Genomic DNA, 16,750 nt, shown 5'->3' with positions numbered 1-16,750 from the left:
TGCCAGGGGCCCTTGGCGAAATTACGTCGTGGCCAGTGCGGGTACCGACGAGAGCGGGTCTCATTACAGAATAGCTCTCCTTTGAAGATGTTCCCTGTGGACGAGGCTACAGCGATTCTCCCAAGTGGCCAACTGTTCAGTGTCTGAATTGGATGATTTGCTGTCAATCCTTGTGCTCTACAGCGTCACCAAGAAGGAAAAGCTGGGCCAGCACACACACCCAAACTTGGAAGTGGCCGCCGACCAGCGCAGGTGCAAGAAAAAACCACCGACACCAGAGGCAGCTGCATGTGCAGGTACAGACAGATGGCACTCGACCCTCTCTTGACTCTAGTCCAAGTTAGCATGAAGTTTTGAGCTGCCTTGTCCACTCATTATCAAACAAAGCTCTCGAGGGCTCATCTAATCTCATATCACGCCCCTCGAATGAGAGACGTCTTCAATTTGCTCTACTGTTCCTTCCTCTCTGTCCACGCAACTTCTCCATCTTGTCCTTTTTCTCCTTCTTCCCGTTAATGCTGGCCGCCCAACTTCGCAACTGACAACATTCCCAAAACCCCGATGTGTCTGGCCGGCATCATCTTTTTCTCATCTTTGCTGTCTTCTGGCCACTCTTTTTCTCTCATGAAGCTCTTTTCGTAGGTTCTCGATAGACACTTTTTTTTCTATTACAGTATTTCGCGCGACACCCCTGGAAGCCAGTTTCCACACCCCGGAAATTTCCCACCTAAATAGCTCTCGAGGCAAACCGTCATTCCGTCCGCCCCCTTAAAGTTGGACAACGCGTCGCGTAGTATCCAGATATTTCTCGACCGTTAGGAAATATCGGCCACGATTACGGTTTCGCAAACCTGTGTCCCCTCCCTCAGGCCTTCGAGATCGGCTTTTCAACTGAGCGACCGACCTTGAGAGAAAGGACTGGCTCTATTTGAGACTCAGCTGCAGACATACTCTTAGTCTGCACTGATCTCCCTGGGTGAGTAGACCGAAACATATTTTCCTTATTTTGGTCTTGGACATGTATGAGCTGGCAGAACACACATTCATCTCCAGACGCCACTGCATAACTCACAGTTGCTGACCGGGTCCGCCACCAAACAAACAGGCCGCTGTAAAGACGTCTTCTACAACGTTGTCGGCTGCTCCTCCTGGTGCACCCGCACAGGACGGTCACGGAGCCTCATACTCTCGATCCCGCCCTGCCTCACCGGCTTCTCCCACACTTTCGAATACGTCAACTGTTGACGGCGAAGAGGAGATCGAGTCTTCGCCAGTTCTTCCTCCGCTTCAAGCTCCTCGACTCCCGGAAAGAGCTTTACAATTTTTGAGGACACCACCTCCCGACGAAACCCAATTCGGTACTGCCAGCTGGGGCTCTCCCTATCCCCAGTCAGACCGCAACCTGCGTCGTCAGAGCTCTGGAAGTGAAGCCTCGGACGACTCTCCAATTCATCACCTGGATATCGAGACCCCTTTTCTACGCCCAATTCCTGATCTGCTACGTTCACAGTCCGACCCGCCAGGCTCTTCGCTGAGTGCTGCCGCCGCCGTTCTTGCGAATCGTGCTCGACGGCAGACTCGTGGTCTTACTGAGGATTGGATACGTACGCACACCACTGACGACCCAAACGAAGAGAGTCGACACTGGTTTAGTGACGGAAGTGGGAGCGAGCACTCTTCGGTGAGCGGCTCTGAACCTGGCTGGTTGGAAGAGGGCGAAGCGCGCACTCCCCGACCCATCCAGAGAACAAGGGATCTGTCTCGAGAAGGATCTGGACACCATCCGCGGGCCAGATCTAGCATCGAGACTCTCCGACCAGGAGATTCTCTCAGTCCCAAAACGGGACAGAACAGCAGTATGGCGACCTCCGAAGCCGCGCCAGTAACGCACGATGCGGCGAGCGACAGGTCTCAGGCCGCCTCCACCCCGGATGTACCTGTCGCAGAAAGTCCAAAGAAGCGTGTCCCTAGTGCTACCGCCAATGGGGAGCCAGCGCTGCCTGCAACACCGATGAAGGGCACTCAAAAACCTCTTCCTAAAGAACCAGCACCAACACCTCGACTAAAAAAGAAGGTACCATGGAGAGGCAAGAACATCATGGTTCTCATACCGCGAGACACTGAGCGAGGCCAACCTGGCCATGCGCCCATGCCGTTACGTCAAGATGAGATAGAGAGGATGTTTTCATCATGGGAAGAGCTTGGATATGACATTTCAGGCTTTGACTTGGAAGTCGAGGGCTATCAGGTTGAAGGTACAGCGGATTCTCAAACCCGAGATTCCTGGCCAGATTTTGATGAGGTGGTTAAAGAGAGGGAAGAGCGCAGCTTCAAGGTTACCCTTCCCGATTTGAATGCTTGGAAAGATTATATGAATGAGCTTCAGGAAGCGAAGCTGCGAGCGCTTGGTGTATCTTTTGGTGATGATGAGCCCGAGCAACCTTCTGTCTCTCCTGCAACAACAGACCTCAGCCGTCAACCCTCCGCTCAGTATCCCCCTCTTCCATTTTCTCCTCCTCTACCCACCTCCTCGGCCTCAAGTAACCATGGTATGCCGGGATTCCAACCAGGCCATTTCGTACGGCCCTCGACGCATAGTCCGGGTCTTTCTCATGGTGCCTCACCACTTTCTTTCGCTGGTATGCCCGGTAAATTCAACCCACGGCAATCCATTTCGTTCCCTGCCAACAGCTCGCCCTTTGGCTTCCAACAACAATCTCCGTCGGGTTGGCCAGGGCTTAACCGCCATGATTCGCCTTCTCTCATGGGCATGATGTCTCCTCAGTCCCCCTTCGGAGCAGAGAGTCCCGCCGCCATGAACCTGCACCAGCGTCACCAGTCTCTACAATATCCCATGCTGCCCCATCAGCAATTCTCATATTTGCAGCCTGCTCGAAACTCACCTCGCCTGCAAGAGGTCCGCGAAGACGAGGAAGAGCCTGCAAGCAAGAGCCCATCAAAGACACCCGAACCTCCTCAGCAGCAGAACACGGATACCCTCCAGGCCGAGATTGATGATGCGGAGTACCACTTGGAAGAGCAGCTTCGCAACGAACTGGAGCACGAGGATTACAACCCCCAACCTCAAAACGAGCAACCTGCTACCCTCCCAGATCCGTTTGTCCCGGCTCATGGTCATCAAGCATCTGGTCAATTCACTGTCCAGGAGCGATTCGCCAGTGAACAATCTAAACCCCTGGTTCTGCATCATCCTCGACCTCACAGCCGCGGCCACTCTCTATCACAGGGTTACTTCCGTGATCACAACGAGAACAGCGTTACTGCTGATGAGAGCAATCTCACCAAGTTCAGCAGCCTGAATGAAATCCCCGAGTCCCACAAACCTGACGATGCTTATGAGATTGAGACCAATCCCAGTAATTTGGGCACACCTGTTCAAGAATTTGATTTCCCTGGATTCGGTCACCAGAAGAACTTCTCAACAGCTAGCAACCCATGGAACGATGCTGGCTCAGTTGACAGCGGGAATAAGATGGATCGACGCTCCAGCCATGCCAGCAAACCTTCGCTGTCAAAGCTTAATGTGCAAGCACCTGAGTTCAAGTTCAACCCCACGAGTTCCTTCACTCCTGGCCAGTTTGACTTTGGCAGCAAGAGCAATACCTTCCAACCTGGTGCCAGTAGCTTTGAACCAGCGGCTAGTACATTCCAGCCTGGCACAGGAAGTTTCCAACCCGGCGTGACTAGCTTTCAACCTGGCGCCAGTGCTTTCAGACCTGGTGCTAGTAGCTTCCAACCAACTGGTAGCACCTTCCAGCCTACGGCGAGCACCTTTGAACCTGGCAAATTTCAGGGTGCCAGTTTTGAGGCATCTGGATTCCAGCCCTCAGTGTTCCAGGCGAACACTCACATTTCTGATACGAACATGTTTACGTCACCTCCTGCGAAACAGCCTACACATGTTACACCAGCCAAAATCAACGTCAATGCGCCGTCTTTCTCGCCAGGCGAAAGTTCCTTTAGCTTTTCAACATCAGGCCCTAAATTCAACGTTGCTGCGCCTACGTTCACCCCTCACTCTAATGCCTTCACAAGTCCAACCAGCCAGGGCCATGGCAGCATCTTTGGAAGTATTGACCTTTCTTCAAGTGACATGCAATCGAACAAGAAGTCAAAGGCTATCCCCATCATGAGACCGTCCAGTCAATCATCTGCTAGGCCGGATCAAGCTGAGCAGCAGTTTGATGTTGACGGTCGACCTTTAGCTGATGAGAACAGAGTTAAGCGAGCACGGAGCTCTGCGCCTGGCGGTGATGATGTGCCATTGTTCGCTGAACAACCTACCAAGACCGATGGGTCAGCTGAAGAAACTCAGGAAGCCACACAAGATGACCATGTTCTCCCTGCTGATACGTCAATGTCGTCTATTGTCACCTCGGACCAGATCGACACCAAGGCTACTACAGCCGCTCCGTCTGCGGCGCCTTCAGTTACGTCCACAAACGAGAATAATAACTGGAAACCATTCGAGTTTGATTCCAACCAGGATATTCAGAACTTTAACGATGCTCGACCATTTGGTGAAGATAACTTCAAGCACGAGCACAAGAAGACTCTCTCTGCCACTGCCGAACTCTTTCAACCTGGTGCGAATTCTTATGGAGAAACCACCCAAACTGAAAACGAAGAAGAATCGGACGCCTCTCCCGTGGCCAGCCCTATGCCAGCCCGTGCTCCTTCTGGGATTAGTACTTCTCGTCTCAACGCCAGCCAGCCTCCACCGAGAACTGTTTCTAAGGGGCTTGGTGCTTCACGGTTTGCTGATCCTCCTAAGGCTGCCAAGGGTCTCGCTGCATCCCGATTCGCTGGCAGCCCAACTCCCGATGAGAAGCCTCTCCCTCCTCCACCTGTTGAAGACAATGTCGTTGAATCAGTGGAGCAGGAGCCTAAGCCTGAGCTCTCTGCTACTGTAACGCACCCCGCTGGTCGTGGCAACAACGAGCCTACCTTTGAGGAGATCGACGCTGTTATGGATCAATTCTTTGATGATCCTACGATGGGTGTCAATAAGACTGTCGAAAATTCACAGTGGCAGCAATCCAGCCCAGTTCGCAATCTTGCGTCTATGGCTAACTCTTCTCCTTACAAATTGGAACCTGCTGTCGATCAGTATAATCGTGATGAAGCCAGCTTGACGCCTCGGGAATACCACCCACTTTCCGACACTTCTGCTCAGCCAGTACCAAGCACTGAGCTAGAAGATCCATTCCTGGATCCTCCTGGAACATTGATCACTGCCGATGGTGCCGATGCTGTTGACGGCGAGAGCCTGCCCGCTAGTGACTGGGAGGCTGCCTTTACCGATGACGAGCATGACAAACTGGAAAGCCGAGCACAATTCTTCGATGGACGTGTCAATGAAGTTGTTGGAAATCTATTGGCCTCACGCCTGGAGCCCTTGGAGAAGACACTCTTCTCCATCCAGCAGGTCTTGGCGACCCGAGCTCGACGTACACCTTCTTCCCGGCGCGACATGCGTAGCGTCTCCGCCGAGCTCCAGCAGAGCGATGCCGATGACGAGGATGAAGAGCCCGTTGTTCGTCGCTCGATGAGTCCTCGACGGGACAGACGTCTGGACCAGATTCGGATTGCTGTTATGGAGGGTCTTCAAGCTCAGCAACGCAACAAGCTTGAGGCCTCACCTGCCCCCCCTTCTGCACCAGCCAGTTCTGAAGCACCGGCCACTGCTATCCTTGAGGCCCTCGAAGGGCTAAAGCAGGAGGTTACAAACAACGCCAACCGTGATAATGGTCTAAAGAAGATGATCCAAGAAGCCATCGAGGCACGCATACCTGCTGCCCCCAAGTCCGAGGAGGTAGAGAACGCTAAACTCACCGAGCTTCAGGACAAGATTACCGATCTCGAGCAGCGTCTCTACTTCGAGCAGACTAAGGTCGAGAACGAGGTCTCTGAACGTCGGGCGGCCGAGGACTTGGCGTCTGAACTCATGCGCAAGCTTCAAACTGCCGAGACCCGTATTGAGGTCGAGATCATCAACCGCAGCGTTTTCGATCAGCGCGTAGCTGACTTGGAGGAGAGACTTCGGGGAGCTGAAGAACTCAGCGAGGAATCAGTTGTTGCTCGCCGTGCTGCTGAGGATAAACTTACTGAAGCCCGTGTTCAGCGTGAGATCGCTGGCGAAGAGGTGGTCCGTCTACGCGAGCTGGTCGAGCAAAGAGATCATAAGCTGCGTTCACTCGAGCAGGCAAACAGCAAGACTGCTATGCGCATTGCCCTCTTGGAGGCTGCTCAGAACAACGCCACCCAGGCTCAGCACGAGGCTGTTGCCAAGTGCAAGGGTATTGAAGTTGAGCTCAAGGATGTTCGACAAGACAACCACCACTGGCGTGCAGAGGCCGAGCGATATGATGAGTCTGCTCGACAGAAGGGCGCCGAGTTAATCCGTGCTCTCGAAGACAACCAGCATATGCAGAAATCTTTAACTACTCTTACGACACAACTTGAGGAGAATGAACGTGTTCGGGAAATGTGGCGCGGCAAGTTTGTCTCTCTTCAAGAAGATATGGGACGGGCGGCTCGGGAGATTGCAGAAGAGAACGCCCGCCGTATCAAGAAGGATCAGGCTATGCTTGCCAGACAGGAGGTTTTAGATGCTCGTCTACAGGCTGAGGCTAAGACCCGAGAGCGCTTGGAGATTGAGATGGAGCGTCTACAGTCGAACGAGCGAGCCGGTATGCGTGCAACTAATGAGTGTGCCCGTCTTGAAGGCATTATTGGCGAACTGAAGACAGAGAACCACAAACTCGAGCAGAAAGCTATGCGTTACCAGCGCGAGTTTGAAGAAGCTCGTGAGTCTGGTTTGAGTGAAGTTAAGCGGACCCGCATGGCGTTGCAGACCGAGATCGACGCCGCTAATAACCAAGTCAACTACATCCGCGAGGAGCTCGAGGAGCATAATTCCAAGCTTCGCGCTGAGCTTGATAACGTCAGACTCGAAGTGGATACAGCCAAGGCCCAGAATGAGATGCTTCTTGAAGAGGCTGAAAACAGCAAGACAGCTGAAATTGAAGAGCTTACGCGAAAGCACCAGAATGAAATTGAGGATCTCCAGACACGATACGAGCGCCGGGTCCACAACGCTCAGGAAGATGCTCACAAAGCCGAACAACACCTTCTGGAGCGACTTAGTCTGTCTACCTCCAAGACCGAGCATCTTCAGGATCGCATATTACATCTTGAAGATAAGCTGGAGATTGCCAAGCAGGCTGCTGCTGCTGCGGCTCAAGCTGCCAAATCCGCCGGAGCTGATGTCAATATCGCTGTTGCCCAGCCTAGACAGACATCACGGGATCTTGAACCTCCTGAGAGAATCTCTCCCCAGGCTCTTCGTGAATCCATCATGGTTCTCCAGGAGCAACTTCAGGCCCGCGAGCAACGCATTGAGGAGCTTGAACACTCCTTGTCCAAGATGGACCCTGACGCCTCTACAAAGATTACCAAACGCGATGATGAAATTACTTGGTTGCGCGAGCTTCTCGCGGTCAGACATGAGAACCTGCAGGACATTATTGCCGCCCTGCAGAGTGATCGTTTCGACCGTGACGCAGTGAAGGATGCGGCGATCAGACTCAAGGCCAACCTCCAAATGGAGGAACAGGAACGAGAGAGAGCCATGAACGGTGGTTCTGCCATCAACCTACCCAACATCGCTCAGACAATTCAGAACGCTACGCCGCGCGTGGCACAAACCATCGGCCCTCTCGCGGCTGCTTGGGGCAACTGGCGAAAGGGGAACCGCAGTCAACCATCCCTCAGTAGCCTGTCTGGCGTCCTCAGTTCGCCAGCTCCTCGACGAAACGCCACGCCATCGCGTAGCAACTCGACCTCCCAGAATAATTCGCTGGGTGGCCTCATGACCCCTCCCGCTTCTAGCCTTCGTCAAACACCTCCAGAAGACAACAAGCCTCAGCCTACCGCTTTTGCCAGCACCGGGCGCCGCTTTCCATCACAAAGCTATGGTCCTGCACGAGCACGAGGGGCTTCAAACACCTCACATCGAGCAGAGCCGACTATTGTGACGCCACCGCCCAGGGAGTCAGAAGATGAGCCCATGACTCCCCCAATGATGCGAACTAGTGGCTACGATTCGGATGCTCAGCCTGGAGACTTTGACGATAACGATTTCTTTGAAGACTGAACGGATTCGAAGGCGGATCGGCTTAAGCAGGGGATACTCTGTCATGATTATTTATATTAATTATTTCCTTTGTCAAAATCATCAACTACGGCCGATGCATACATATATGCGGTTCACATTATTACACTAGTTTCACCAAGACTGCGAACCTAGAAAGATACCCCCTTTTGGATTGATGTTTATGCTACACAGATTGGGATTATTTGTTCTTTATTTTCATGGAGTCTTTTCTTTGTCTCGCATTGTTCAACTTCATGATGAAGCTCGTGTTTTGGAGGAAGACTGGTTAATGAAGAAGGCGGCCAAACCTATACAAGAAAAGGACTAAAAAACAACGGCTGAAAAATGATAGTGGACCAACAAGTTTTGTTATTTCAGTTATTCTACTCACTGTCGTTTGCATAGCGGTGTGATGGACGTCAATTTTGGCGCGGTACAGCATCGAAGACGATTGCTCGTTGTACATAATCATAATCTACTCTCAAATGAATTGTTAAACAGATGCAACAAATTGGAATGACGTCCTGCCGTTGTGAAGATGCCGGCACACTTGTTTTGAACCAGACTACAATCATCAGGTGTATAGTGGGAATCCTTCTCTTGTTAACGTTATGTGACATATATCTATTAGAATCAACGAACAGCACCACGATGTCCAAGACTACTGTGATTTTCTTTTTCAGTGGTTACTGAGAAGCTTCTCTACCGCCCATTTCACCGAGAAATTCCGCAGGTCTGAATAGTGCTGACCAACACCGACAAAAAGTACAGGGACATTTGTCGCGTGAACAAGACTAACAAGAGTGCCGACCATGTCACCAACAGTGTCACACTTGGAGATGATAAAGCCATCAAGTGTGCGAACAGCACCAAAAGCAGCGTTGAAGTTGCGTGCTTGAGCGACTGAGTCGGTACCTACAAGAGCCTGAGATTGAAATTAGTTACTGCAGAAATGGGTTTCAAAGAACGGATGACGTACCTCGCCAACCATGAGGATCTTGTCAGGTTGAGCAAACTTCGCAAATTTCTCAAGAGAAGACATAAGACGTTGATCGTTATGTCTTCTACCGGCTGTGTCAATGAGAACGACGTCGTAGCCCTCGTGCGCAGCATGGGTCACGGCATCCTTTGCAACAGTAGCAGCATCCTTGCCATAGCCTTTCTGGTAAAGCTCAACGCGACCACCTTCACGAGCCGTCAACTCCTTGAGGTTGCGGACGTGAACAGCAAGTTGCTCAACAGCGCCAGAGCGGAAAGTGTCACCAGCGGCGATCAGAACCTTGTACTTATTCTGGAGGAGGAAGAAGCAGATTTTGGAGAGGTTGGTGGACTTTCCTACACCATTGACGCCCACGATTGACATAACATAGGGACGAGCCTTGCGGAGAGATGTCACTGGGGGAGCCGTGATAGCGTCTATTTCGCGAAGAAGGTCGAGGGATGATGTTGGGGTAAGCATCTTTGTGAGCGAGGCCTCCATGGCGGCTTGAATTCTGGCATTAATACCTGCGAAACTGGTCAGAATGGAGTCAACAGGACATGATAACGGTCAGTGAACGTACTCTCGAAACTGCCAGTTTTGACACCAAGCAATTCCTTCTCAACACCTTCGCATAGCCGAACAGCAGCCTCTCGTGCCACGTTCTTCTGAAGCAAGTGCTCCTCCATACCCTTCATAGCCTTGTCGAGATCCTCTTTAGTCAATGTCTTGCCTCCAACAACGTTACGGAAAAGACCGCTAATAGCGCTGACGCCCGACCCCAAGAGGCCAGATCTGGTTTGTGTCTTTGCTCCCGCTGCCTTCTCTGCTTCTGAAGCTAGGATCTCATGCACCTCGTCCCCAAGATCCTTGAGCACGAACTTGCCCTTTGATGTTGAGCCCCATGTGTTGGAATCAATCTCATCCACAGCTGTTGATCGCCCCATTGCCTCAACCTCAGAGTCACTGGTAGCATGCGCCTTTGCGGAATAGTCAAGCTGGACATCGTCTTCCTCATCGGCGAAGCCATCGGCGTCCCATTTGCGCCCCTTTTTGGCGACTGCCTTCTTCTTTCGCGGCGCTTCGTCGCCGGAAGACACCGGAGCTGAAGTCTGGTTCTTCGCTTTGCGCGCCCGGCGAGAAATCTTTGCGATAGGGCCACCCTTTGCGACAAGGAGATGGTTATTCGGTGTTCCGGGTCGCGATCCGTTCGGCGTCAAAGCGGGGGTTGACTCGTCGGCTGAAAGGGCATCCTGAGGCCCATTGAGGTGGCGCCCTCGGTATGTTAGACCTGGCGCAACGGGAGGGTTGTCGCCAGTGTTCCCTGAGATAATTTCTTCTTCTAATGGGACTGCGCCAGCCGTGATGGTAGTGGAGGGAACCTTAGTACTAGTCTGGTCAAGCTCCTCGAGTTGTATGTCGAAGTATTCATCGAAGGCATGGCATTCGACGAGGGTAGTATGCGGCTTGGTCAATTGTTCACCGTAGAGCTTGACGAAGATAGTCTTGATATTATCAACGAGCTTGTCGACCCATGAGAGGTGGAGGAGGGATCGGTAGACGGCCTAGAGAGGGGGTGGAGACGTCAGCGCCGAGGATCGGGGGAGAAGCCATCATGACAAGTAAGACTCGGGACTCACGACGAAGATAACGCCCAATTCCTTAACCAGAGTCCATTTGAGAGTATGTTGATCACTCTTGTAGGGAGTGTTGACAGCCGCGGACCTTGAGTCGCTGAGGGCAATGGCGCCACTCTTCTCCTCGATAAAAGTGTCTGCGATGAAGTTGTTGATGATGGAAGGGTTTATGGGAGTATAAGTGCGTGACCAAACGACCACGCCCGAGGTGGTTAATATTTCGAAGGAATCTAACATTTTGCGAGTATCCCTCTTGAACGTTAGACAAGAGGAATGATGATGCTGGTGGGAGAATTAAGGCGCAAGCCAACGGGGAGGCAAATATTCGTTGGTAGATGTGGCTACTGTAGAGCACAGAGTGGGAGCCCAGACTAGGTAACGGGCAAGTCTAGTTAAAGATAAGATAAAGCCGCTGCACATCAAAAAGAAAGGACAGGGACTCAACCCGGACACGCCGTTTGAGCCTAGGCCTTCTTTGGGGAAGAAAATCCAACCCTAGGAGCAGTCATGCTACGATCAATTGAGAGTACGCAGGTGAACATGATAATATGAATTAGGTCAACTGAGAATATTTTGTTTTCACTACCTAATGATAAATCTCGTCTGAATAAACTCAGGCGTCTCTGCCTCTATGTTGAATTAGATATCGAAACAATCACGTGCTCCTTCTGGAAACAGGGGCTGACGTTGAGCTCCCTCACTGTGGCAGTGGAGGTTGCCAGGCTGGAGCTCTCCATGATGCTAGCGCCCAATCAGATGAAATCGACACATTTCCTGAACTTGACCTACCAGAAACTGAACAAACACCAGCTTTACGTTTAATCTCGTCATCAGTCATCACCAACTCACCTAAACTCAACTCGAGACCTCGAAAAGCCGCAGAAAAGCAGAATAATACCCAGCGCATAAAGAACACGCACTCCCATCCGTCATGCAGCGAGCGACATACGCGCAGTCGCCTCCCCTTCACCACCCAGTTCCTCAGCATGTGTCGACCGTCCCTCAATTAAGATCGCCGCCTCCCCCTCCAGGCTCCGCGCAATCACAGCAAGGCTACGCTGCCAACGCGGGAGGAAATCCATATCAGCAGCAGGGAGGCACCAGCGGCAACGTCTTTGGCCAATATGGCAACTTCATGAACGACCCTACAGCGCAGGTGGCGGCGCAGTTTGGACAGACGGCCTTTAAGCATGGACAGGAGTATATGGAGCAGAACGTGAGTCCTACCAGCAGCACGGTGGTCTTTGTGGCACCTGGTACTAACTGCCGCGATAGTTTGGCCGATACGTCAATGTCTCTGCCCTCAAGCATTACTTTAATGTCTCCAACTCATACGTCGTCAATAAACTCTTCCTCGTCCTTTTCCCCTGGAGGCACAAGCCTTGGTCTCGCAAGCAGGCTGTTGGGCAGAATGGACAAGAGGGCTGGTATCTACCCCCACGAGAAGACATCAACAGTCCCGATATGTATATTCCAGGTGCGCAATGCAAGGTTGGAGACCGCCAGATTCGGACGAGTTGGCTAATTGTAGTACAGTTATGGCACTTGTGACATACATTCTCCTCTCGACGCTGATCGCTGGTCTAAACAACCAATTCCAACCAGAACTTCTCGGAAAGACAGCTACAGTTAGTCTAATTGTTGTCATCGTTGAGATCTTCTTCTTGAAGCTGGGATGCTACCTCCTGAGCATCTCTAGCCAATCCCAACTTCTTGACTTGATTGCCTATTCTGGGTACAAGTTTGTCGGAATTATTGTCACTATTGTCGTTGCCGAGATCCTTAACGGCGGCAAGGGTACCGGTGGCTGGGTTGGCTGGTTGGTCTTTGTCTACACCTACCTTGCAAACTCGCTCTTTTTGGTAAGTTGCATAATTAGTTGGCAATGCAAACATACACCTGCTAACCATTTGCTTAGATGCGATCACTCAAGTACGTCCTCCTGCCTGAAACATCTGCCGGCTCCAGCGGGCCAATGCAGACGGACTCACGGGCGAAACGCAGCCAACGCACAAAGTTTCTTTTCATCTACTCCTACTTTGTGCAGCTCTTCTTCATGTGGCTTCTCACCAGGGCATAATGAGCGATAGCTCACAAAGTGAATCGCTTGTTGTGTCTAGGATATCTGCATTGCACTTAAAGGGGCTTAGAGACATCTGGGAAATATAAACATTGGTCAACGAACAACGGGGCGGAGACGGTAATGAGGGATGACTGGGGATGTATGATAACAGCTTGATCTGAACGACGAAGCATAAAAAACGTCAATGATTTAATTTATTCAACTATGAGCTATAGATTTCAATGATATTTGCCTAAAGTCACTCCATGACTACTCACCTGCAGCACATGCGTGTCTACTAAAGGAAAGGGTGTAGTTGATATTAACCAATTAGACACGGTTCGCATCAAACTACATCTCTCTCCACACATCTCTTGAATGATTCATTCATGTCCCTGTCTCTCTTGTTTCACTGAAAAGATACAACGCTTTCACGAGCTGCTTTTGCTAAGTATACAATCCAACTTGAGTAACCGAAAACAACCCAGCACTCTCAGTACTTGGGTAGAGTGTCCTCAGAAATCTTGGCTCGCCTATCTTAGCGCCGATCTCACTGTCTCAACTTAACACGTCTCTATTCTTATCAACTCTACAACATCGTCTTCTCTTCCATTCACATACACCCCTGAGTTTTCGTACAATAATAACAAAAATGGACTACCCTCCCGTGGTCATGGCCACCATTCAGAGTGCTGCTTTGGGCGGCATCGCCAATATCTTGGCTCAAGGCATCTCGGCCTACAGAGCTGGGGTAAAACTGGTATTTACATACGCCTTGAGATGTTCGAATGCTGGTATTGACTATCTTCATCTTAGAACGATATTGTGATAGACTGGATTCCTGTGTTTCAGTTCCTCCTCTTCAACGTTATTTGTACACCACCCAACTTCTACTGGTATGCTTCTTCTTCCCTTTCGAACCTTCAGACTGACACGTCCCAGGCAAGATTTTCTTGAATCGACATTTCCCGCTCATCCTGATAATGCCCCTAAAGCTAAGGACTCCAAGGATGCTAAAAAGACTCAACCCAAGCTTTCTATACGGAACACGCTTATCAAGTTCTTTCTCGACCAGACTGCTGGTGCTGCTGTGAACACCCTGCTCTTTAGCACGTACACACATGCCCTACGTTCAGCTATCCAGCCCGCGCCCGTCATTACCAGTCTCGCCAAGGCCATCACGTATTGGACTTCGCCAGGCACTCTGGACTTTGGACGTGTTGACTGGACAGCCGTTTGGGAGGCTGCCAAGGTCGATTTTGCTCCCCTTATATTTGCCGGCTGGAAACTTTGGCCTGCTGTCAGCATCGTCAACTTTGCTGCTGTCAAGACCGTTGAGGGACGCAACCTTGTTGGTGCGTTGGCTGGTGTTGTGTGGGGAGTTTACATGAGTCTAGTTGCTGCCCAGTAAACCATAGCGATATAGGCTTCAGCAGTAGACTCTGGCTAAGCCGAAGCATGCAGGCAGACAGACAACAACTCAGATGAGTATATACGGGATACCGAGAAATCCTCGGTGGGTGGTTTTGGTCTAAACGGAGGTGGCAGAACAAGAGCGTGCACGTAACCTTGAAACCTGAATAAAACTTGTTGTATATTTGGTCGCTATTCATTCTTTACGCTTGCTAATCAGATTCCCAACCTCAAGCCTTCAAATACCTCAAACTACCCACTGACAGAACTTCCCGCAGTCATGCCAATTTCAAAGGATCAGAGTGTGCTTGTGATGATACATTCTCGACTTCGTAATCAAATAGTGATTCGCAAACCGAGCAGGAGGAGTCGCTGGCGGATTCAAACAAATCTTCCTCATAAAAGTCCTCGAGGGGCACAAATTGCCCAGTTATAGGATTGTGCCAAGGGGAGGTTGTGTCTGTAACACCGAGAGGTAATGACCCTTCAACAGTATGATTGTAGCGAAACCATGGCCTTAAAACACCACTGGTGCTTGCACTGCCAAGACGTCCCTGGGAAGTGAAAACCCGGCCACCTGGAGTTGGGTCGAATATGGCTGCTTGACCATCGGTATTGATTTCGGTGGCTTCAGATGAACGGCTGGACCAGTCGAATATACTCGAGGATACTGGCGCGACCAGACGGTCTATATCGTCCGCTTCTGAGTCCAGTACGAGATTAGATATTGGGGATGGTGGGTGTTTGGCCGTGCTTTCGACCGGCGCTGGTCTCGGCCGTGACCTGGGGCGCATTCGAGGTCTCATGAACCAATCGGGATTTGGCGCAGTGGCAAAGACATTAAACTTTGTGAAGAGGTTGTCGGCAACTTGATACCAATGCATAAGCCAAGCCCGCATCTCCTAGATGTATTCTTCAGTTTGTTCGGGCTGCAACATTGTGCAGGAAAAGTTGTAGACGAGTGCCAGTACCTATCTTATTTCCTTGGGTAAGTGTTGGCGGGCTTGGATGATGCATGACCATTCACGAGCTGCCTCGAAAGCCGGATCGCTATCGTGTTCAATAGCGCGCAATGGTCTGAAGATATTAATGTGATCAATGTTCTCACAGCATGGCTGGTAAGCCTGAAGGCCATCGAATGTTATGAACTTCAAAAGAAACATCGAGGATGTTCAATCAAAGTACTAGTTGACAAGCCACGATATGTAATATGGGTAGAAGGTAGCGAATCGTGGTTGGGCTTGTCCAGAAAGATGTCAGAATTCGGCATATCGACAACTTGATCGAGAGCATCGTTGTTTGCATTTATAGGTGATCCCATGCTCTCATCTGCCAGTAAAGGAAGTTCGATTACGGAAGCCATGAGGTCTTGTGAGTGGATCCAAAAGGCAGAAGAATGCCCATGGAAGATAACGGCAGCACAATCTCCACAGAAAGGCTGAACAACAGGTCGAGTTGTCCATATGGCATGATGACATTCATGGACGGGGCAGAAGAACTATGCCTGTCGCGCAGTGAAAAGGCCCTTGTGAGACAAATGATGGCGCTCACGGACACCTTGAGTGTCGATGGTGATGGTGAAGCACTTGCACATTGTGATAGAATGAAAGTGAATGACGATGATTGGAAGGATTTTCCGTAGACTAGTGTTGGTCTTGCAATCGCAAAGACTGTGGTAATCGACTTCCGATTGATATATGAGAGATATTTCTCAATGGAGTTTTGTAAAGTTGAAGTGAAGAATGCCTAGCATCTAGAGCAGTTGGATGGATGCGATCGATATCCATCAAGTTACCTCAGGCTTGGAAGGATTGGTAGTGTCAAGCAGGAACTAGTGACGCCCATCGGACAATTAATAAAGCCCCAGGAGCCAGGCTGTTGGACCAGGCACCTGAGGTGCTTGAGACTCAGGATACTGTCGGGTACCTGCTCTAAACGCGCCACACAGAAGCCATCGTGGAGTCTACCTCAGGCAAGGTGCCTATCGATCGGGAGATAGTTGCCAAGGCAGCTAGGTATTTACCAACGACTAAACTGGAAGGCGAGATCTGATTAGGAGTACCAAGAGATCTTGCCAAGGGTTTTGGCAGATCAAGCCCCTAGACTGCTGAATATGTATGTTATCCAATGTCTTGCTACTCCGCTGACTTGCCAAGGATCGGAAGCGATCGAGGGCTCGTATTAACAAGGCCAGAGGCTCTGCCTACCACGAAATTCACATCTCTGCCCTAGTGTTGTACGTGTCTCTGCTGCAAATTTAGCAACTCAACAACTAGAATACGAAGCATTCATCCGTGGAACCTTTGCGTCTGTGGTGGGCCAGGTAATCGCGGACTTCCCCTACCTACTTGAGATACCAGCATTTCTTAGCAGCGGCCAAGTCCAACTTGGGACTGGGACTGAAGCTTGCTGACTAGCACGGTACCGAGAGCTTGGTGAGTTCGGGAGATGCGCAAGCACCCGAGTGCGAGCCAAACTCA

The 16,750-nt window shown here is 50.9% G+C and overlaps 5 protein-coding genes across 6 annotated transcripts; 3 read left to right on the top strand and 2 right to left on the bottom strand.

The window, feature by feature from the left end:
- The first annotated feature begins 268 nt into the window (after window positions 1–268).
- FOIG_02024 (uncharacterized protein) lies at window positions 269–9,151 on the top strand. 2 transcript variants are annotated; one of them, XM_031199094.1, is made up of 3 exons: window positions 313–976; window positions 1,106–5,803; window positions 5,867–8,743. In XM_031199094.1, exons 2-3 carry the CDS (start codon window positions 1,859–1,861, stop codon window positions 8,177–8,179), a joined length of 6,258 nt encoding a protein of 2,085 aa, XP_031071131.1. In that variant the 5' UTR covers window positions 313–976; window positions 1,106–1,858; the 3' UTR covers window positions 8,180–8,743. The 2 variants fall into 2 exon arrangements, with proteins under 2 accessions (XP_031071130.1, XP_031071131.1); XM_031199093.1 differs by having other exon boundaries at window positions 269–976; window positions 1,106–9,151.
- Window positions 1,108–11,306, bottom strand: FOIG_02023 (fused signal recognition particle receptor). Its single transcript, XM_031199092.1, has 4 exons — window positions 10,799–11,306; window positions 9,742–10,723; window positions 9,159–9,685; window positions 1,108–9,104 (listed from the first exon to the last, which is right to left on the bottom strand). Exons 1-4 carry the CDS (start codon window positions 11,030–11,032, stop codon window positions 8,859–8,861), a joined length of 1,989 nt encoding a protein of 662 aa, XP_031071129.1. The 5' UTR covers window positions 11,033–11,306; the 3' UTR covers window positions 1,108–8,858.
- A 12-nt stretch (window positions 11,307–11,318) lies between these two features.
- FOIG_02022 (uncharacterized protein) lies at window positions 11,319–13,193 on the top strand. Its single transcript, XM_031199091.1, has 4 exons — window positions 11,319–12,011; window positions 12,071–12,272; window positions 12,332–12,657; window positions 12,714–13,193. Exons 1-4 carry the CDS (start codon window positions 11,727–11,729, stop codon window positions 12,873–12,875), a joined length of 975 nt encoding a protein of 324 aa, XP_031071128.1. The 5' UTR covers window positions 11,319–11,726; the 3' UTR covers window positions 12,876–13,193.
- Window positions 13,194–13,229: 36 nt separating this feature from the next.
- Window positions 13,230–15,150, top strand: FOIG_02021 (uncharacterized protein). The gene is made up of 3 exons (XM_031199090.1): window positions 13,230–13,617; window positions 13,674–13,753; window positions 13,800–15,150. The coding sequence occupies exons 1-3, from the start codon at window positions 13,510–13,512 to the stop codon at window positions 14,266–14,268; spliced, it is 657 nt and encodes a 218-aa protein (XP_031071127.1). The 5' UTR covers window positions 13,230–13,509; the 3' UTR covers window positions 14,269–15,150.
- Window positions 14,400–16,567, bottom strand: FOIG_02020 (uncharacterized protein). The gene has a single exon (XM_031199089.1). It carries the CDS (start codon window positions 15,167–15,169, stop codon window positions 14,549–14,551), a length of 621 nt encoding a protein of 206 aa, XP_031071126.1. The 5' UTR covers window positions 15,170–16,567; the 3' UTR covers window positions 14,400–14,548.
- Window positions 16,568–16,750: the final 183 nt, after the last annotated feature.

This window comes from Fusarium odoratissimum (genome assembly GCF_000260195.1).
Source record: "Fusarium odoratissimum NRRL 54006 unplaced genomic scaffold supercont1.2, whole genome shotgun sequence".
Lineage (NCBI taxonomy): Eukaryota > Fungi > Ascomycota > Sordariomycetes > Hypocreales > Nectriaceae > Fusarium > Fusarium odoratissimum.
This window is presented reverse-complemented; position numbering and strand designations above follow the sequence as displayed.